This window comes from Pelophylax lessonae (assembly GCF_965119305.1).
Source record: "Pelophylax lessonae genome assembly, chromosome: 9".
NCBI lineage: Eukaryota > Metazoa > Chordata > Amphibia > Anura > Ranidae > Pelophylax > Pelophylax lessonae.
The window spans coordinates 7,707,526-7,729,730 of record NC_138776.1 but is presented as its reverse complement, the minus strand read 5'-3'; the positions used below and the strand labels follow the sequence as shown (position 1 = coordinate 7,729,730).

The 22,205-nt window shown below is 46.8% G+C and overlaps 1 protein-coding gene across 1 annotated transcript; it reads right to left on the bottom strand.

Moving 5' to 3' along the window:
* Window positions 1-13,855: 13,855 nt before the first annotated feature.
* On the bottom strand, window positions 13,856-15,041 carry LOC309563680 (C3a anaphylatoxin chemotactic receptor-like). Its single transcript, XM_082268278.1, has one exon. It carries the CDS (start codon window positions 15,034-15,036, stop codon window positions 13,972-13,974), a length of 1,065 nt encoding a protein of 354 aa, XP_082124404.1. The 5' UTR covers window positions 15,037-15,041; the 3' UTR covers window positions 13,856-13,971.
* Window positions 15,042-22,205: the final 7,164 nt, after the last annotated feature.

Below are 22,205 nucleotides of genomic sequence, written 5' to 3'. Positions count from 1 at the left end.
AATCAGATAAATGCCACCTTGCTGCCCTCACAAGACTAGGGATGTCTGGGTAACTGAAATAGAGAAATAAACAGAGGGCACACCGGCCTAGTGAATTATCCTTAGTAAAAAAGGTTTATTATTGTATAAGAAAGGTACTCACAAACAAGTGCTTGATGCAGGAATATCACATTGGAGTGGCTGTAGTGCCCAATGTTATCACATCAGGGATAAAAAAAGTTCACAGAAACCCCTTGACGCGTTTCGAGGTCCTGCCTCTTCTTCTGGAAGAAAGAGCCAGGACCTCAAAATGCGTCAGCCAGTTTCTGCGGACTCGATTTCATGCTATTGCTCGCTCAGTCTGTTTTCAACTAGGACCCCCAGATCTTTCTCCATCCTTGATTTCCCCCAGAGGTTCTCCCCCTAGTTTGCGTTTGTTTTTAGCCCCCAAGTGCATGACCTTACATTTCTCCACATTAACCATTTGCCAACCAGCCGCCATCGATATACTGCGGCAGGTCGTCAGGTTCGCACGAATCGCCGTACCTGTATGGCGGTTCGAGGGAGCGATCCTGGGGGCGCGCGCTGCTAGAGGCGCACTCGCCAGCGGGGAAGCCGATCCATGGGGCTGGTGGCTGCGATTTCCGCCAGGCACCAGCGATCGCTTCCTGTGGAGAGAGAACGGCGGTCTGCTGTTGTAAACACAGCAGACCGTTGTTCTCTCAGTTGTCAACACAGAGCTCCTCCTATTTAGGAACACAGGTCTCTGTGTTCATTCCACAAGCCCATCTCCCCTTACAGTTAGAAAACACCCCCTAGGCTCACATTTAACCCTTTGATCTCCCCTGGGTTAACCCCTTCCCTGCCAGCGACATTATTACAGTGTCAGTGCGAGCAGGCAGCTAGGGGGCGAGCACGCACCTCTGCAGGGTGTTCCCTCCCCCACTTTGCAGCAGGGAAGCCGATGCACAGGTCATGTAGCTCCGATTGCCACCTGACACCCGCGATCGCTCCCCGATGAGAGAGAAGGACGGTCAGATGTTGTAAACACAGCTGACCGTTTTTCTCCCTGGAATGATCATAGAGTGCCTGTGATCCTTCTATATAGGAACATAGGTCTCTATGGTCATTTCACAAGCCACGCCCCCCACAGATAGAATCACTACCCTAGGCTCACATTTAACCCCTTCCTCACCCACAATGTTGACCCCTTTCTTACCAGTGTCATCTTTACAGTGACAGTGCATATTTTTTGGCACTGATTACTGTAGTGATGTCACTGGTCCCCCCAAAAGTGTCAAAAATGACAGTTAGGGGTCCAATCTGTCCTCCGCAATGTCGCTGTCCCGATAAAAAATCGCAGATCGCCGCCATTACTAGTAAAAAAAAAAAATAAATAAATAAATATAAATGACATGAATCTCTCACCTAGTTTGTAAACGCGATAACTTTTGTGCAAACCAATCAAAATACGCTTATTGGGATTTTTTTTAACCAAAAATATGTAGCAGAAAACAAATTGGCCTAAAATGATGAAAGAATTTAGATTTTTAAGTTTTTTTTTATGTTATATAGCAGAATGTGAGAAATATTGTTTTTTTTTCCAGAATTGTCGCTATTTTTTTATTTATAGCGCAAAAAATAAAAATCGCATATATGATCAAATACCACTAAAAGAAATCTCTATTTGTGGAAAAAAAAAGGACATCAATTTTATTTGGGTACAGCGACTGTGCAATTGTCAGTTAAAGTAACGCAGTGCTGTATCACAAAAAATGGCCTGGTCATTAAAGGGGGGGGGGGGGGTAAATCCTTCCGGTCCAGAAGTGGTTAAACCTCATTTGCCCTGTAGTTGCCCACCCCATTATTTTTTATCAGGTCATTCTGTAAAATTTCTATATCCTGATGTGAAGTTATTGCTCTGCTTATTTTTTGTGTCGTCCGAAAAAACTGAGATTGAGCGATTTATCCCGTCCTTTATATCATTTATGAATAAATTAGACAAAATTGGACCCAGGACCCCACTTACCACTTCAGACCAGTCTGAGTACACCTTATTTATCACCGCCCTTATATATATATATATATACACGTGGTTTTTATGATGAAAATGCAAAAATAAACACCTCCCCGCCCTGCTAACAAATGTCTGTGTAAAATAACAGGGGGGTGGCTGGTTACTTAAAGCAGAAGTACGGGAAAAGCTTGTTTGGCTGTACTTCTCCTGTGGATCACAGCAGTGTAGTTTGGTTTGCACTCCTGTGACTCATTTTCAGCAGACAGCGGGCTGAAGCCTGCTGTCGGCTGATGTCACGGAGCCGTTCCAGGTGATAATACGGTCGGGATCCGGGTTAAATTTGTCCCTAGGGGGTGCTTTCTAACTGTGTGGGGGGATGGGCTTATGGAATCAACACAGAGACCTGTGATCCTAAATAGGAGGAGCACTGTGTTCATTGCTGACAGAACAGCGGTCTGCCGTTCTGTCTCCATCGTGGGTGCCCGACGGCAATCGCGGCCGCCGGCCCAACAGATCAGCTTCCTCTCTGGCGACTGGGTGCGTGTGCGCGCCCCCACGAGCGCGCCGTAAGATACTGACCTGCCACAGTATATGTACGGCGGCTGGTCGGCAAGTGGTTAATTATGTTTTGCTGTATTATGGTGCCTAAAAAGTTCTTTTGAGGGAGTTCTTTCTTCTCCCCTTTCTGTATAATGGTTTCTTCAATTATTTTTCAGCAAATCTTCCTTCCCTAATTCTTCGTTTGGAAAGGACAGCATTTTTTTTTCATACTGCAATGTTACGGCGCTGGCCATAAAGTTTTCCCCCCGACAGTCTAAACTTCCCTTTCGCTAGTCTGAGTTTTTGGAAGGCGCGGCCTGATTTCAGGTATTTGTGACTTCATTTGTGACACCTCCAAACCACAGGTCTTTGTGGTCGCACGCTTCCGCACAATTCAAACATTATAAATATAAATTATACATTTTTTTTTTCAGTTTTTCCTTTATATGTTACTGTGAGATAAAGCCTTTAGACACTGCTGTGTTCTAATCTGCTCTTCAAAAATCACCAATTAAAAGGGAAAAATAAAAATGTTTCATTCATACGTTACTGTGAGATACACCCTTTGGATACTGTTGTTCTATTCCGCTATTCAATAAACACCCATTTAGGGGGAAATGCGTTGTTGAGGATTTATTAGATACAGTAGATGTGGTAATCATTAATCAATTTTATTTTATCTACTTCCTTCTTCCTTTCCCTCCTTCTTTGATCGATGTCTCCTGCTTTTACCCAACAAATTATATTGTTATTACCATTTATATTTCCAGTACCTTCCTCCCCTTCACACCTAAGGGTAAAAAACTCCTAGTGCCTAAGCACAATTTTTCAACTTTGACATCCGTTCTGTTCTGTACTTCCGGGTAGTGCATCCAGGTGGATTAAACTGCGTTTTTTTTTTTTTTTTTTTTTTTTTTCGTGACAAATTGGGCTTTTTATTTGGTGGTAAATGGTAATGGATTTTTTTTTTTTTTAATCAAAGTAAACTGGCCCAAAATAGTAAAATAAATAAATAAATAAATAAAATAATTGTTTCAAAATGTAGCTGTAAATTTCTTGCTATTCCCATAACCTTCCACCAAAGAACAACTCAAACTATGAAAAGTATCAACTCTGACATTTGTGCCAGGTCCCCATCCCTAATAAATATAAAGATAAGAAAACAAGTTGACACGTGACCACATGGTCCTAGAATCCAATCGTGATCACGCTTGTTGGTGGGACTTTAAGGGGGTCTGGTACTTACAGTAAAAAAACGGCAAGCATATGTAAAATAATTCATATTTTATTCAGAGACAGATATTGCTAAAACCAATTTCATCATACAACAAATACATACAGAATATCATAGTCAAGAAATTCAACTGTTATAAGGTGTCCTATGAAATGCCAATTCTACGCGTTTCGCAGACTGGTATATCCAGTCACTGCTTCATCAGGAACATAGTAGGCGGTCATTTCACCTTTATTAGCTTCAAGAAAGTAAGAAAAAATAAATACAAATCACCATTCTGTACTTAGCATATGGAAAATAGCACCATACCTTTATCACTTATATAAATGCTTACCATACTTCATAACCATCATCAATTACGCATTGGTCCAAGCAGACGTATCTCTGATACATATAGGCTCATGAGCCCTAACCGTCACCCATAGGGGGCAACAAGCACCCACCCTGGGGACAGGTATAATGGTGCAGACTGGACCGTGCTTAGATACGCGGCAAATATCCACTACGGCAGGCACTTAGAGAGGGATGATGATCGTCCCCCATTGCAGCACCTAGACAAACATAAAAAATATATATATATATAGAATATGGCTCGTTGTTGGATAAAAGTTAACTAGATGTATAATCAAAATCCCGTGTGTTCCTCATTTCATAATGAGCTCATGTATTGATTATATGATTACAGATGTTATATAATCATAGCTGTGTGGATGTATTCCCCAAAACAATATAGTGTATTTCAGGGAGCTAAGAGGGGAAACAAAGGGGTGTTTCTCCCCTTCTTATTTACCACCGAACTAATGACAAGCATCCCCTTAGATACATTCAAGTATTTACCAGACCCCTTAACCACTTAAGCCCCAGAGGATTTGGCTGCTCAAAGACCAGGCTCTATTTTGCGTTTCGGCACAGCGTGACTTAAACGGACAATTGCGCGCTGTACCCAAATGAAATTGACGTCCTTTTTTTTCCACAAACAGAGCTTTCTTTTGGTGGTATTTGATCACCTGTGCGATTTTTTTTTTTGCGCTATAAACAGAAAAAAGCGACTATTTTGAAAAAATAACAATATTTTTCACATTCTTTTATATGAAATTCTCAAAAAAAAAATAGTAAAAATCAAAATTTTTTAACATTTTAGGCCAATTTTCTGCTACATATTTTTGGTAAAAAGAATTGCAATAAGCGTATTTTGATTGGTTTGCGCAAAAGTTATTGCGTTTACTAATTACGGGAAAGATTTATGTAATTTATATTGTTTGTTTTTTTAACTAGTAATGGCAGCGATCTGCGATTTTTTGTTGTGGGACTGCAACATTTTGGCGGACAGTTCGGACCCCTGACTGACATTTTTGATACTTTTGGGAGTACCAGTGACATTACTACAGTAATCAGTGCTAAAAATATGCACTGTTACTGTGATAATGACACTGGCAGGGAAGGGGTTAACTTTATTGGTGATCAGTGGGTTAAATGTATCCCTAGGGGCGTGATTCTAACTGTGGGGGGTGTGGCTTGTGATGTGACCACAGAGACATACGATCCTACATAGCAGGATCGTGTAGTCTCTGCACTTACATCAGGGAGAATGACAGACGGCTTATTTACATCAGCCGTCCGTCCTTCTCCCTCTCCTGCGGGAGATTGCGAGTGGCCGGTGGACATCGGAGCCGCCGGTCACACGCGCGGGGATCCCTGTGAACGAGCGGGGACGGGAGCGCGCCTCTGGGGGTGCACGCTCGCCCCCTACAGGCTCCTGGGCGAGTGACGTAGCCCTACGGCGGTTTGCCCAAGAGCGGCTGACTGCAGCAGTAAATAGTCGTGCGGAGGTCGGCTAGTGGTTAAAGTCCCACCAACAAGCATGATCACGATTGGATTCTAGGACCATGTGGTCATGTGTCAACTTGTTTTCTTATCAAAGAGCAACCCAAAGTAAATTCTCCCGCTCCTGACGATCGCAGCGATACCACATATGTGGATGTTATTTGTTGTTGGCACCCGTAGAACAGCCCAGAAACAATGAAGCCCATTTTACTTTTTTTATTCCACCTAAAACACGCCAACACTGACGGACACTGATACTAATAAAAAAAAAAAATCCTGTCCCCAAATAAAATACTGACCCTGACCTTTAACCCTGACCTTGACCCTAAGGCTCCATGTACACGGGACGCTGGAAATGGCCGTTTAGGAGCAGTTGGGCGTTTTTTTTTAGAAGCCCCTGAACCCATCTACATTTTATCTTATCTTTCCATGTACACAGGGTCGTTTACAGTCATTTGCAGGCAGTTGAGCTCAGGGACATTTTTTAGAACGTAATTATTTGCGTTCGAACGTGTGTTTCCCAGCGTTTGAAACACAGAAACACGGCCGAACGCAACCAAACGTGACCGAACGTGATGAACATACGTTCAGCCACGTTCTACGTTTTTTTCTCCCTATGGGAGCCTATTGATTTCAATGGAAGTCACACCGCAAGTCGGATCAGGATGATCCGACTTGCGGCGCGACTTGCCCTGTGAGAATCTTGAGGGGGAACTCCACGCCAAAAAATGGGAAAAAAAACAGCGTTCCAAACCAAGCCCTTCAGGTCCAGTATGGAATTTGAGGGTAGCCCCACGCCGAAAAAATGGCGTGGGGTCCCCCCCAAAATCCATAGCAGACCCTTATCCGAGCATGCAGCCCGGCAGGCCAGGAAAGGGGAGGGGACGAGCGAGCGGCCCCACCCCCCCTGGACCATACCAGGCCACATGCCCTCAACATGGGGGGGTGTTGGTGCTTTTGGGCAGGGGGAGCTCTGCACCCCCCACCTCAAAGCACCTTGCCCGCATGTTGATGGGGACAAGGGCCTCATCCCCATAACCCTGGCCGGTGGTTGTGGGGGTCTGCGGGCAGGGGGCTCATCGGAATCTGGAAGCCCCCTTGAACAAGGGTGGCCCCCCAGATCCCGGACCCCCTCCCTATGTAAATGGGTATGGGGTACACTGTACCCCTACCCATTCACCCCATAAAAGGCAGTGTATGTAAATAATGACAGGAGACGTTTTGGAAATTTTATTAAAAATCTTCATCTGGACTTCTCCGCTCCGGTCTTCTCCTCTCAGCTCTTCTTGTCTTCTGCTCCTTTGCTGTCCAATCTTCTGCTGTCCAATCTTCTGCTCTTTTGCTGTCCAATCTTCTGCTCTTTTGCTGTCCAATCTTCTGCTCTTTTGCTGTCCAATCTTCTGCTCTTTTGCTGTCCAATCTTCTGCTCTTCTTCTTCCTCCGGTCCTCCTCCGACGATGTCTCCGGCGATTATGCCGATCTCCGGTCTCTGCAGCTTGTTATATTGCCATTGTGGGCGTGGCCTCCTGGTGACATCACCGGGAGGCCCCTCCCCCTTATGTCACAGATGACGTCATCTGTCCCTCCCTTGCTCTATCCAAAATGAAAAAAAAAAAAGTTTTGCCTATAATTCTACTTTAAGGTTTTTTTTGCAGTAAACCCAAAGAAGGAATAAAACCTCTGAAGTGTATTAATGCGCTTTTACTGAACAAAATGCTATACATACAACGTATTACAATTATAGGCATACAGTACATGACTGACAGATACATAGTATCTCACAAAAGTAAGTACACCCCTCACATTTTATTCTATCTTTCCATGTGACAACACTGAAGAAATGACACTTTGCTACAATGTAAAGTAGTGAGTGTACAACTTGTATAACAGTGTAAATTTGCTGTCCCCTCAAAATAACTCAACACACAGCCATTAATGTCTAAACCACTGGCAACAAAAGTGAGTACACCCCTAAGTGACAATGTCCAAATTGGGCCCAAAGTGTCAATATTTTGTGTGGCCACCATTATTCTCCAGCACTGCCTTAACCCTCTTGGGCATGGAGTTCACCAGAGCTTCACAGGTTGTCACTGGAGTCCTTTTCTATTCCTTTATGATGACATCACAGAGCTGGTGGATGTTAGAGACCTTGCACTCCTCCACCTTTCATTTGAGGATCCCCACAGATGCTCAATAGGGGCTAGGTCTAAAGAGATGCTTGGCCAGTCCATCACCTTTACCCTCAGCTTCTTTAGCAAGGCAGTGGTCATCTTGGAAGTATGTTTGGGGTTATGTTGGAATGAGTGGCGGCTGGTGAAGTTTTAAGATTGGGGGGGCGCAAAACCCCGCCCTTCTATTTTGACCCCTCCAATTTCTCAGAAGCCCCACCCCTTATAGACTCCACCCATTTTGTCCCCTGTATTTTGCTTGCATGAACAAATTCTCCCAATATATCACATATTAAGGGGTCCATCAGTACTAGTATATCCCATAATAGGGAGCAGGGGCCCTATTATGGGATATACTGTGAGAGACACCCTATTATGGGATACACTGACTGAGAGTGGCACAAACCCCACAGTACAGACCCCCGAGCACAAACCCCACAGTACAGACCCCCGAGCACAAACCCCACAGTACAGGCCCCCTAGCACTAATCCCACAGTACAGGCCCCCTAGCACAAACCCCACAGTACAGACCCCCTAGCAGAAACCCCACAGTACAGGCCCCCCTAGCACCAATCCCACAGTACAGGCCCCCTAGCACAAACCCCACAGTACAGACCCCCTAGCACAAACCCCACAGTACAGGCCCCCTAGCACAAACCCCACAGTACAGACCCCATAGCACAAACCCCACAGTACAGACCCCCTAGCACAAACCCCACAGTACAGACCCCCTAGCATTAATCCCACAGTACAGACCCCCTAGCACTAATCCCACAGTACAGACCCCCTAGCACAAACCCCACAGTACAGACCCCCTAGCACAAACCCCACAGTACAGACCCCCTAGCACTAATCCCACAGTACAGACCCCCTAGCACAAACCCCACAGTACAGACCCCCTAGCACAAACCCCACAGTACAGGCCCCCTAGCACAAACCCCACAGTACAGACCCCCTAGTACAAACCCCACAGTACAGGCCCCCTTTCAATGTAGTGACCAGCGTACATGACCCTTTCAATGTAGTGACCAGCATACATGCCCTCTTTCAATGTAGTGACCAGTATACAGGCCCCCTTTCAATGCAGTGACAAGCGTACAGGCCCCTTTCAATGTAGTGACCAGCAAACATGCCCTTTCAATGTAGTGACCAGTATACAGGCCCCCTTTGAATGCAGTGACAAGCGTACATGCCCGCTTTCAATGCAGTGACAAGCGTACATGACGTCACTGGCCACTTCTAAAGTATCTCCTAAATGCTGTATGTTTTTGCGATATTTACTGTACCTATAGGTAAGCCTATTTGGCTTACCTATAGGAATGAATCAACAAAGGGAGTTTACTCCCACTTTAAATGTGGTGACTGCATTAATTTTCTTTTGAGGCTTTTTTCCTTTATTTTCACCTCGTAATCGGGCCAATAATTAAGGTGCTGTCTTAGGGTGTCTCCACTCTGGATAGAGAGGCAAGGGAGACACCTTTGGGCATGATCATGGTCAGTGTAGGGATCAACCAGTGCCCAGTGTTCATATTACTGCATGGGGAGTTGTCACTGAACTCATAACTCTGAGCAAGCCATGTGAGTGCCGAGGCAGTAGTGTGACATAGAGTATGGAATAAGGAGGCAGTCCGCACACACTCCGGGCTCCTCAAGTGTCATATTGTGGTTGCTGGGAGGACACCGAGCTGTATGAAGTGTGACATACGAGGAGGGAGCAGAGCCCAGCCAGCGCCGCAAGTGGATGAGTCTCAGAGTACTAACTGTGTGTGCTCTGATCCCCCTCCCGTCTACACGCCCGGACTGACAGCCACACATTGGGAGCTGCTGCTGGAGTATTTAGAGAGAAGAGTTCTACCGATCTATGACACCCGACACCAGCACAGACACACTGCACACTGCACAGGCTGAGGATCGCACAGGCTGATGGTCGGGCTTCACTACATTTACCTAGTCAGCTTCTCCGGCGTCCTCCTCGGTCCTCTCAGCTTCGTCCGGCGGCGGCTCTCGCTCTCCTTTCCTGTGTCCTCTCTCAGTCGGGAACGGAAAGTGATTGTGACGCCGGGGCGGTGCACCGCCCCCACGCGTCACGTCACCAGGTCCATGTCCTCCTGCGATTGGTCCAGGCTGGAGTCTGGACCAATCACAGCCCGGACATCAGAAAAGTGGGGAGTGTCGGGGCGCATTGCTCTGCGCCCCGATGACCCCCAGAAGAGCGCCAATCGGCACCTCTGCCAGCCGAGGGTGGGGTCAAAAACCCTACCCCTCCCATACCCAGCACTAGGTCTGGCGCACCAATCACAGGAGGACATGGACCTAATGGGCAAAAATTTAAATTTTTTTTAAATTTAATCTTTTTTTTCTACTTTTTTTGGGGGGGGCGCCCCTGGTTGGAACACTGCCCTGCGGCCCAGTCTTCAAAGGGAGGGGATCACGCTCTGCTTCAGTATGTCACAGTACATGTTGGTATTCATGGTTCCCTCAATAAACTGTAGCTCCCCAGTGCTGGCAGCATTCATGCAACCCCAGATCATGACACTCCCACCACCATGCTTGACTGTAGGCAAGACTCACTTGTATTTGTACTCCTCACCTGGTTGCCACCACACACGCTTGAAACCATCTGAACCAAATAGGTTTATGTTGGTCTCATCAGACCACAGGACATGGTTCCAGTAATCCATGTCCTTAGTCTGCTTGTCTTCAGCAAACTGCTTGCGGGCTTTCTTGTGCATTGTCTTTAGAAGAGGCTTCCTTCTGGGATGACAGACATGCAGACCAATTTTATGCAGTGTGCGGCGTATGGTCTGAGCACTGACAGCCTGACCCTCCACCCCTTCAACCTCTGCAGCAATGCTGGCAGCACTCAAACATCTATTTCCCAAAGACAACCCCTGGATATGATGCTGAGCACGTGCACTCAACTTCTTTGGTCGACCATGGCGAGGCCTGTCCTGAGTGGAACCTGTCCTGTTAAACTGCTGTATGGTCTTGGCCACAGTGCTGCAGCTCAGTTTCAGGGTCTTGGCAATCTTTTTATAGCCTAGGTCATCTTTATGTAGAGCAACAATTCTTTTTTTCAGATCCTCTGAGAGTTCTTTGCCATGAGGTGCCATGTTGAACTTCCAGTGACCAGTATGTAGGGTGAGAGCCATAACACCAAATTTAACACACCTGCTCCCCATTCACACCTGAGACCTTGTAACACTAATGAGTCACATGACACTGGGGAGGGAAAATGGCTAATTGGGCCCAATTTGGACATTTTTACTTAGGGGTGTACTCACTTTTGTTCCCAGCGGTTTAGACATTAATGGCTGTGTGTTCAGTTATTTTGAGGGGACACCAAATTTACGCTGTTATACAAGCTGTATACTCACTACTTTACATTGTAGCAAAGTGTCCTTTCTTCAGTGTTGTCACATGAAAAGATATAAAAAAATTTACAAAAATGATGTGAGGGGTGTACTAATTTTTGAGAGATATTGCATATACAATAAGCATGCCCAAACACTAGCTATCTATACAATAGGAATATGCTAAAAGTTTCTTAGTGGCTTCATGATCTCCGTAGGCAACAAAGGTTCCAGGCTTACTCTACTTTCTTGCCAGTGATTGCTAGAAATCGGGCGCTAGCATCATCCTCAGGTGAAGTTTCTTCTTTGGTCCAATGAAGTTTCCTCTGGCATAGATCTTCTTTGTTTTTATGTCATTATGAAGCCCTCCTGTGAGCTTATGCTGCTGTCTTTTTATTTGGAAAGCTTAGGTAGACAATCCCACCTGCTTTTACTTTGTATGAGTGAGCATTTCCCAACTCAACCTCTAGTAGGCACTGTTGTATCGTACATGCTATAGGTCATATAACTCAAAAGGTCAAGCTATTGTTGATCTCGGTTGCAAAATTGTTGACCTTGGTTACAGAATTCCTGTAACTATGGGACCATCTAACTGCCAACTGACATTTGTCCAAGGGATTTACCATTAGAGGACAGCTTGTGCAAATGTTTCCAATGGCATTTGTTTGAGAAGTGTCATCTCAACAAACAAAAAAAATGTATATGAGCCTTGGAAAATCACAAAATATATATATAATTATACACATTAAAAGCAACACAGGGTGGAGGGCACATGTACACCATCCAGCCCTGCTGTCAGCATCCCATCAAACTCTATGAGAGTCTGATAGCTGCTGTGGTTGGATGAAGCTGGATGTTACACTGAGCGGTACTTACACTATATTGTCAAAAGTATTGGGACGCCTGCCTTTACACGCACATGAACTTTAATGGCATCCCAGTTTTAGTCCGTAAAGTTCAATATTGAGTTGGCCCACCCTTTGCAGCTATAACAGCTTCAACTCTTCTGGGAAGGCTGTGAACAAGGTTTAGGAGTGTGTCTATGGGAATGTTTGATCATTCTGCCAGAAGCGCATTTGTGAGGTCAAGCACTGATGTTATACGAGAGGCCTGGCTCCCAGTCTCTGCTCTAATTCATCCCAAAGGTGTTCTATTGGGTTGAGGTCAGGACTCTGTGCAGGCCAGTCAATTTCTCCCCCCCCCCCCCCCAAACCCGCTCATCCATGTCTTTATAGACCTTGCTTTGTGCACTGGTGCGCAGTCATGTTGGAACAGGAAGGGGCCATCCCCAAACTGTTCCCACAAATTTGGGAGCATGAAATTGTCCAAAATGTCTTGGTATGCCAAAGCCTTAAGAGTTCCCATCACTGGAACTAAGGGGCCAAACCCAAACCCAACCCCTGAAAAACAACCCCACACCATAATCTCCCCTCCACCAAATGATTTGGGCCAGTGGACAAAGCAAGTTAACACTTTTGAGTTTACCCGATCATTTTTTTGTATTATTCTCCTTGAAGGGGTCGTGGCAGGGGGTGTGACTTATGCCTACATACTTTTGCAAATAGGTGTCTCTCTTTCCCATCCCAAAAAGGTGGGAGGTATGTCACTGGCAGCTGCAAGCACACAATAGGTTCCTTTAGGATGGAGAGCGGGAGAAAGGTTGGGCAAATATGTCAAATTTACCGGCCCCATCCTTTCCTGAATGAGCATGACGAGTGATCAGTACTGATCACGGACTGGGTTAATTCATAACTGAAGCATAGAAAACTGTGGGGGGGGGGGGGGTAGGGCTGTCAAGTTGGTTGTATGGGGCCCAGTGGTTTCTAATAGCAGCCCTGTGGTTATATTAAAATCTACTGCATGTGGTCATGGTCAATCTTTCTTTGGGCCTTCGCCCCCTGTGGGCCAGTTACAATTTTACGCCAGTCATATGCTGGTGGTGTCTGCACTGGTTATTGAAATGGGAATGTGTCCTATCTGCATAAACCTTTAAAGCTAAAAAAAAAAAATCCAAATATCGAGGGACATTGTTAGTACAATGCCAGGACAAGGTCATCTAGAGCCCAGGGCGAATATGCCAAACTGCCTCCCCCACCCAAGATGTATGAGCATCATGTGTTAGCACAAATCCCCCCACAAAAAATGTCCCCTCCTAGTATACATCTTCTTCCACCCACGCCACATCCCCCCTCCCAGCACAAATTCCCTCCATATCCCCCCTCCTAGCACAAATATCCCCCCCCAACACAAATGCCTCTAAATCATGACCCTTAGCCCCCTCTCTGAAATTTACCCTCCTAGAACAATACTTACCCTCCTGCCGCCCCCCAAATTCCCCCCTCCAACACAAGTAAATATCCTCCCCATCTTCTTGTGGCACCCCCTCCCTCCTTACCTGATACCACAGTGTCCAGGCCAGGTGCCCCTCCTGCCCACCCCTTGTCCCGACCCTGGACCTAAGGACTGTTGCAGCTGCTATCCCTTGTGCATCCAAACTAGTGCTTGCCTGGGACATTTCTAAAGGTGCCCCAGTGCTGTCCATTATCCGGGGGATATTACTAGAAGGACTGTCATAAGCAGTAGCGATAAAGTGGAGAGAGTCCTCTGATTGCTGTTCTGTGCTTGCAGAGTATCCCACAGCTCCCTACGCCCTACCCAAGCTATTCAGAAATACATTTTAAAAAAGGCAACCCCTAGACTGTCCATTAAGCCAGAAGAGTGGATGTGGATGAGTGCCTGGCTGCTGTTGAACCATTTTGGGAAAATAACCTGAGGCAAACCAGCGGCACCTACAGGGGTGAGCGCTACAAATAGGAAATCAGCTAAAGTGGTAAAATTTCCGTTGGTAATTGAGCTCAGAGAGCCTGGCTGTCTTCCGTTGTGAGTTTGCTCCTGGTGCGCTCAGTACTTCTAGAAAGCTCTTCACTGAGGGCATTTTGCATGAGCCTGCGAACGGACTGTTGTACCCTGCTCTTCATATCCTTCCCCATGAAGACGTAGAGTATCGGGTTGATACAGCTGTTGAAGTAGGCCAAGGCCACTGATAGACCATCCAGTCTTTCCAAAAACTGATTATCAATGTATAGCGTGAGCACACCTACTATGTGGTAGGGGGCCCATGTGACAAAAAACGCAACCACGATGCCTAGAGCAACCTTGGTGGTTTTCCTGCCGACCTTGAAAAGTCGGGTATTTTTAATCTTAGAAGCCAGTAGGATGTAGCTGGTGGAAACAATTAAGAGAGGGATCAGAAAACCAAAAATCATGCGTGTGTAAGTAATTTTAACATTCAGAGACTGCAAAGGGCTGTCCTTGGCAAAGTCCTCTTCTAGATTGTATTCGTAATTTGATAAAGAATGGTTTGCATAATAGTAGTCTTCATCTGTGTTGTCAGCCACATGCTCTTCGATTTCATAATCACAATAAGTTATATTATTATATTGTAAGGACATTTTTCGGTGTAGGAGAGAAGGTAAACACATCAAGAAGGACAACATCCAAATAACCAAGCATAACACCCATGCCATTCGTAGGTTGCGCTTATTTTGAGCCCACACAGGTTGGACAACCAAGAGACATCGGTCAATGCTAATGGCCACCAGGGTGAAGACACTAGCAAACATGGTAAGGTGGACGATGCTAGGTACAACTTTGCAGAGAGCCGGGCCATACAGCCATTCATGGTAGAAGAACTGAGCAATGGACAATGGAAGAAAAAGACAGCAGGTGACATCGGCCAGAGCAAGGTTCCAAAACCAGATGGTGTTCACCGTCCGTTTCATATTCCAAGAGGTGATCCAAATTACCATCAAGTTCCCGGGGACTCCCACAAGAAAGGTGACCACCATGACAAGGATGATAAACACTGGAGGGTTGATTTGCTGTGGGTCAGACGCTGAGTCCTCGGTCACATTCATCATCCTGAAATCCTGTAAAGATTAAAAAGAAAGATTGAAGTTGATTTTTGCGGGGCATAAATCACCAACTGAGAAACTGAATGCTTCCTAGTCATAGGCTTCACTCATAAAGTCCTACTACAGGGCCCTCTGGAGGTTTAATAAATCAATAAAAACTGCCCCGGCTGCAATGTTCACTTTCAATACGGATCTGTCCCATACAGTATTTCTACAGGGGCAGGGGGGGGGGAGCAGCTGCCCTGGGCACTGTGGTGTCATGTGAAGTGGGGGGGGGGGGGCTCCAAAAGATAATTGGGGGGCGGCAGGGGATAAGAATGGTTCTAGGAGGGGAATTTTGAGAAGGTGTCTTAGGAATGGTGATTTGGGGGGATTTGTGTTGGGAGGGTGTTATGGTAGAGGGGGGGAAGGGACCTGTGCTAGGAGGGGGGATATGGATTTGGAGAGTGAGTGTGTGTGTGTGGGGGGGGGGCTGTGCTAGAAAAGGTGATATAGTAAAGGGGGGAAGGGACCTGTGCTAGGAGGGGGATATGGATTTGGAGAGTGTGTGTGTGTGTGGGGGGGGGGGGGGGGTGTACTCGGAGAGGACATTTGAGGGGTTTGTGCTAGAGAAGGTGATATAGTAGAGGGGGGAAAGGATTTGTGCTAAGATGAGGAGCCAGCACAGAGTTCCCCCATATATCAGAGTGTGCAGGATTCCCCCTTACAGTGTAACTCTGACATAAAGAGGAATACTGCAAATCTTGATTTAAGGGGGAACTCTGATGTAAGCGGGTGCTCTGGTGACCAGAAACCACCTTATATCAGAGTCATTCCCCTGTACATCAGAGTTCCCACTTACATCAGGGTCTGTAGCATTGCCCTTTACATCAGAGTTCCCTTTTACATAAGGGTCCGCAGAGTTCCCCCTTGCGCTGTAAGGGGAGAATCCTGCAGACTCTGATGTAGAGAGGAATATCAGGAACTCTGATGTGGGGGGGACTTTGGTGACCAGAGACGACCTTCCGCAGATTAATTATACGAAGGTAAGGGGGGGGGGGATTCCCTGCTATAAGGAGGAAGCCTTTATATCAGTTCCCCCTTACATTATTGTATTCAGCCAGCCCTTACATCAGTGACCCCACCTTAGACTGGCCTGGCGGCGCTGTCACTTACCTGAGGGTGGTTAGAGGCTGCGGACATGATACGGGAGGTGTTCAGTTGCTGCGGACATCATACAGGAGGTGGCTAGAGGCTGTGGGCATACTACAGGAGGTGGTCGGAGGATGCGGACATGGTACAGGAGGTGGTCAGAGGCTGCACGGACTTGGTACAGGAGGTGGTCAGAGGCTGCAGACACCCCCCACTCCCCCCCAACAGTAGTATCAATCTGCCCCCTTCACCTCCACATCAGTGTCCACCTCTGCCACCCTTTACATCACCCTCCCACAGCAGAGTCCTCCTATGCACACCTTCATATCCCCTCTACAGCACTGTCCTTATCTGCCCCTTCAGCCGCCACATCACTGTCCTTCTCTGCCCCCTTCAGCCCCCACAGCACTGTCCTTCTCTGCCCCCTTTAGCCCCCACAGCACTGTCCTTCTCTGCTCTCTTCAGCCCACACAGCAATGTCCTTCTCTGCCCCCTTCAGCTCACACAGCAATGTCCTTCTCTGCCCGCTTCAGTCCCCACAGCAATGTCCTTCTCTGCCCCCTTCAGCCCACACAGCAATGTCCTTCTCTTCCCCCTTCAGTCCCCACAGCACTGTCCTACTCTGTCCCTTCAGCCCCTACAGCACTGTCCTTTTCTGCCCCCCTTCAGCCCCCACAGCACTGTCCTTTTCTGCCCCCCTTCAGCCCCCACAGCATTGTCCTTCTCTGTCCCCTGCCTTTAACCCCCCACAGCACTGTCCTTCTCTGCCCCCTGCATTTAGCCCCCCACAGCACTGCCCTTCTCTGCCCCCTGCCTTCAGCCCCCACAGCACTGCCCTACTCTGTCCCTTCAGCCCCTACAGCACTGTCCTTTTCTGCCCCCCCCTTGAGCCCCCACAGCTCTGTCCTTTTCTGCCTCTTATTCAGCCCCCACAGCACTGCCCTTCTCTGTCCTCTGCCTTTAGCCCCCCACAGCACTGTCCTTCTCTGCCCCCTGCCTTTAGCCCCCCACAGCACTGTCCTTTTCTGCCCCCTGCATTTAGCCCCCCACAGCACTGTCCTTCTCTGCCCCCTGCCTTCAACCCCCAGGGCACTGTCCTTCTCTGCCCCCTTCAGCCCCCCCAGCAATGTCCTTCTCTGCTCCCTTCAGCCCACACAGCAATGTCCTTCTCTGCCCCCTTCAGCCCACACAGCACTGTCCTTCTCTGCCACCTTTAGCCCCCCCTGCACTGTCCTTTTCTGCCTCATTCAGCCCCCACAGCACTGTCCTTCTCTGCCCCCTTCAGCCCCCACAGCAATGTCCTTCTCTGCCCCCTTCAGCCTCCACAGCACTGTCCTTCTATGCCCCTTCTGCCCCCACAGCACTGTCCCTTCAGCCCCCACAGCACTGTCCTTCTCTGTCCCCTGCCTTTAGCCCCTATAGCACTGTCCTTCTCTGTCCCCTGCCTTTAGCTGCCCACAACACTGCCCTTTTCTGCCTCCTGCCTTTAGCCCCAACAGCACTGTCCTTCTCTGCCCCCTGCCTTTAGCCCCTACAGCACTGTCCTTCTCTGCCCCCTTCTCACATGAGTGTCCTCCTGTCCTGCTCTTCTCTAGCCACGGTGCCACCAAGACAGTGTCACTGTCTTTCTTTTAAAAATGGCGCCAACCGTCACCAGTTCGTCACTGCGTATGCGCCCGCCAAGCCGTAAATAGGCAAGCTTTTCCAAGCCCGACAGGCTTCGGAGCGGCGCATGCGCAGTTGCGCGTTGGCCTGCAACCATCTTTTTCATGGGCGCCGCTGCCCGTAACGGGCATTTACAGGCAGCCCGAAAATGGGCTAAAATTTATGAGCTGCCCATAAATCTATGGGCGGGTGGCAACACTGGGGGTTTGTACTAGGAGGGGAACTTTTGGGGGGGATTTGTGCTAGGAGGGGAACTTTTTTGGGAGGGGGGGAATTTGTGCTAGGATGAGGAATTGGGAAGGAGAATCTGTGCAATCTGTGCGGGAGTGTGTGTGTGGCGGTGACGGGGGGGGGGGGGGATTGTACTCAGAGTGGGGTTGTACTAGGAGGGGAACTTTTGGGGGGGATTTGTGCTAGGATGAGGAATTGGGAAGGAGAATCTGTGCAATCTGTGCGGGAGTGTGTGTGTGGCGGTGACGGGGGGGGGGGGGATTGTACTCAGAGTGGGGTTGTACTAGGAGGGGAACTTTTGGGGGGGATTTGTGCTAGGATGAGGAATTGGGGAAGGAGAATCTGTGCAATCTGTGCGGGAGTGTGTGTGTGTGGTGGGGGGGGGGGGGGGGTTGTACTCAGAGTGGGGTTGTACTAGGAGGGGAACTTTTGGGGGGGATTTGTGCTAGGATGAGGAATTGGGGAAGGGGAATCTGTGCTGGAGTGTGTGTGTGTGTGTGTGTGTGGGGGGGGGGGGATGTGTAGTGCGTTTTTACTGCGATTGTGCCGCAATTTGCATTTTTTTAAAAATATTCTTTATTGCAAAATTTAACATCTGTATACAATATTTATATTCTTTACATCTCCATACATACAGTATCTCACAAAAGTAAGTACACCCCTCACATTTTTGTAAATATTTTATTCTATCTTTTCATGTGACAACACAGAAGAAATGAGACTTTGCTACAATGTAAAGTAGTGAGTGTACAGCTTGTATAACAGTGTAAATTTGCTGTGCCCTCAAAATAACTCAACACACAGCCATTAATGTCTAAACCGCTGGCAGCAAAAGTGAGTACACCCCTAAAATGTCCAAATTGGGCCCAAAGTGTCAATATTTTGTGTGGCCACCATTATTTTCCAGCACTGCCTTAACCCTCTTGGGCATGGAGTTCACCAGCGCTTCACAGGTTGCCACTGGAGTCCTCTTCCACTCCTCCATGATGACATCACAGAGCTGGTGGATGTCAGAGACCTTTCGTTCCTCCACCTTCTGTTTGAGGATGCCCCACAGATGCTCAATAGGGTTTAGGTCTGGAGACATGCTTGGCCAGTCCATCACCTTTACCCTCAGCTTCTTTAGCAAGGCAGTGGTCATCTTGGAGGTGTGTTTGGGGTCGTTATCATGTTGGAATACTGCCCTGCGGCCCATGCTCTGAATGGAGGGGATCATGCTCTGCTTCCGTATGTCACAGTACATGTTGTCATTCATGGTCCCCTCAATGAACTGTAGCTCCCCAGTGTCGGCAGCACTCATGCAGCCCCAGACCATGACACTCCAACCACCATGCTTGACTGTAGGAAGACACACTTGTCTTTGTATTCCTCACCTGGTTGCCGCCACACACGCCTGACACCATCTGAACCAAATAAGTTTATCTTGGTCTCATCAGAGCACAGGACATGGTTCCAGTAATCCATGTCCTTAGTCTGCTTGTCTTCAGCAAACTGTTTGCAGGCTTTCTTGTGCATCATCTTTAGAAGAGGCTTCCTTCTGGGATGACAGCCATGCAGACCAATTTGATGCAGTGTGCGGTGTATGGTCTGAGCACTGACAAGCTGACCCCTCCCCCACCACTTCAACCTCTGCAGCAATGCTGGCAGCACTCATACGTCTTTTTCCCAAAGACAACCCCTGGATATGACGCTGAGCACGTGCACTTAACTCCATTGGTGGACCATGGCGAGGCCTGTTCTGAGTGGAACCTGTCCTGTTACACTGCTGTATGGTCTTGGCCACCATGCTGCAGCTCAGTTTCAGGGTCTTGGCAATCCTATAGACTAGGACATCTTTATGAAGAGCAACAATTCTTTTTGTCAGATCCTCAGAGAGTTCTTTGCCATGAGGTGCCATGTTGAACTTCCAGTGACCAGTATGAGAGAGTGAGAGCGATAACACCAAATTTAACACACCTGCTTCCCATTCACACCTGAGACCTTGTAACACTAACAAGTCACATGACACCGGGGAGGGAAAATGGCTGATTGGGCCCAATTTGGACATTGTCACTTAGGAGGGAACTCACTTTTGTTGCCAGTGATTTAGACATTAATGGCTGTGTGTTGAGTTATTTTGAGGGGACAGTAAATTTACACTGTTATACAAGCTGTACACTCACTACTTTACATTGTAGCAAAGTGTCATTTCTTCAGTGTTGTCACATGAAAAGATAGAATAAAATATTTACAAAAATGTGAGGGGTGTACTTACTTTTGTGAAATACGGTATATCTTAGTTTCCCAAGGAGAACCCTTTATCCAAAACTATCAAAACAATAAATACCTAATCATAGACCTCTTATATATATATATATATCTTAGACGTGGTTGACGCTGTTCTCCATTCTACAACGATTTGCATTTTTAACCACTTGCCGACCGCCAGCAGGACATATACTGCGGGAGGTCGGCTCTGTCCCGCGAGATGACTGTACATCGCACATCGCTTTGCGGGACCTCTAGTGGGGGCGCACGTGCGCCACTGGAGGCGTACGCATGCACCGATTGGCCATAGAGGGAGCCAATCAGCAGGTCCGGCGGTCGCTCCCTGGGGAGACAGAACGGCGGCCTGCCGCTGTAAACAAGGCAGACCGCTGTTCCGTCAGTAACAAACACAGGTCTCTGTGTTCATCCAGTGAGCCCATCCCCCACACAGTTAGAAAGCACTCCCTAGGGCAGTGATGGCATACCTTGGCACTCCAGATGTTTTGGAACTACATTTTCCATGATGCTCAACTACACCGAAGAGTGCATCAGCATCATGGGAGATGTAGTTCCAAAACATCTGGGGTGCCAAGGTTCCCCATCACTGCCCTTTGATCGCCTCTGGTGTTAACCCCTTCCCTGCCAGTGTCATTAGTACAGTGACAGTGCATATTTTTAGCACTGATTACTGTAGTAATGTCACTGGTCCCCCCCAAAAGTGTCAAAAATGTCAGTTAGGGGTTCGATCTGTCCGCCGCAATGTCGCAGTACCGCTAAAAAATTGCTTATTGCCGCTTTACTTAAATTTTTCCCCTAGTCTATAGACGTGATAAACCAATCAATATAAACTTATTGGGAATTTTTTCACCAAAAATATGTAGCAGAATACAAATTGGCCTAAAATGATGATAAAAATTTGATTTTTTATTATTTTTTTTTATTGGGAATGTTATATAGCAGAAAGTAAAAAAAAAAAACTGTATTTTTAACTTTCTGCTATAAAACATCCAATTAAATAAATGTAAAAATCAAATTTCTTCATTAATTTAGGCCAATATTTAATCTGCTACATATTTGTGGTAAAAAAAAATCCCAATAAGCGTATATTGATTGGTTTGCGCAAAAGTTATCACATCTACAAACTATAGAATATCTTTATTGAATTTTTTTTTTTTTAATGCGACGCTTTACCCAAATAAAATCGATGTCCTTTTTTTCCCACAAATAGAACTTTCTTTTGGTGGTATTTGATGACCTGTGCGATTTTCTTTTTTTTTTTTTGAGCTATAAACAATAAAAGAGCGACAATTCTGAAAAAAAAAAACAATATTTTTATTCAAAATTGTAGTTCTTTTTTTTACATAAAAAAATGTATAATATTTGAATATTATATAAAATAATATATATACATATATATATATATATATATATATATATATATAATATTTTTTTATAGCGAAAAAATAAAAGCCGCAGAGGTGATCAAATACCACCAAAAGAAAGCTCTATTTGTGGGGAAAAAAGGACATCAATTTTATTTTGGTACAGCTTCACATGTAAAAAAAAAATAATTCAATAAAGATATTCTATAGTTTGTAGATGCGATCAGGGCCGTCTTTAATATTGTTTGGGCCCTGGGCAAGCATTTTCTTGGCCCCCCCCACTCCAAAAAACAAACACACACTCTGTACCCACCTGTCCACAGCCACCTCTGTACCCCCCACCCTGTCCACAGCCACCTCTGTACCCCCACCCCTGCCCACAGCCACCTCTGTACCCCCACCCTGTCTATAGCCACCTCTGTACCACCTCTGTACCAAAGCCACCTCTGTACCACCTCTGTACCACAGCCCCCTCTGTACCACCTCTGTACCACCTCTGTACCACAGCCACCTCTGTAC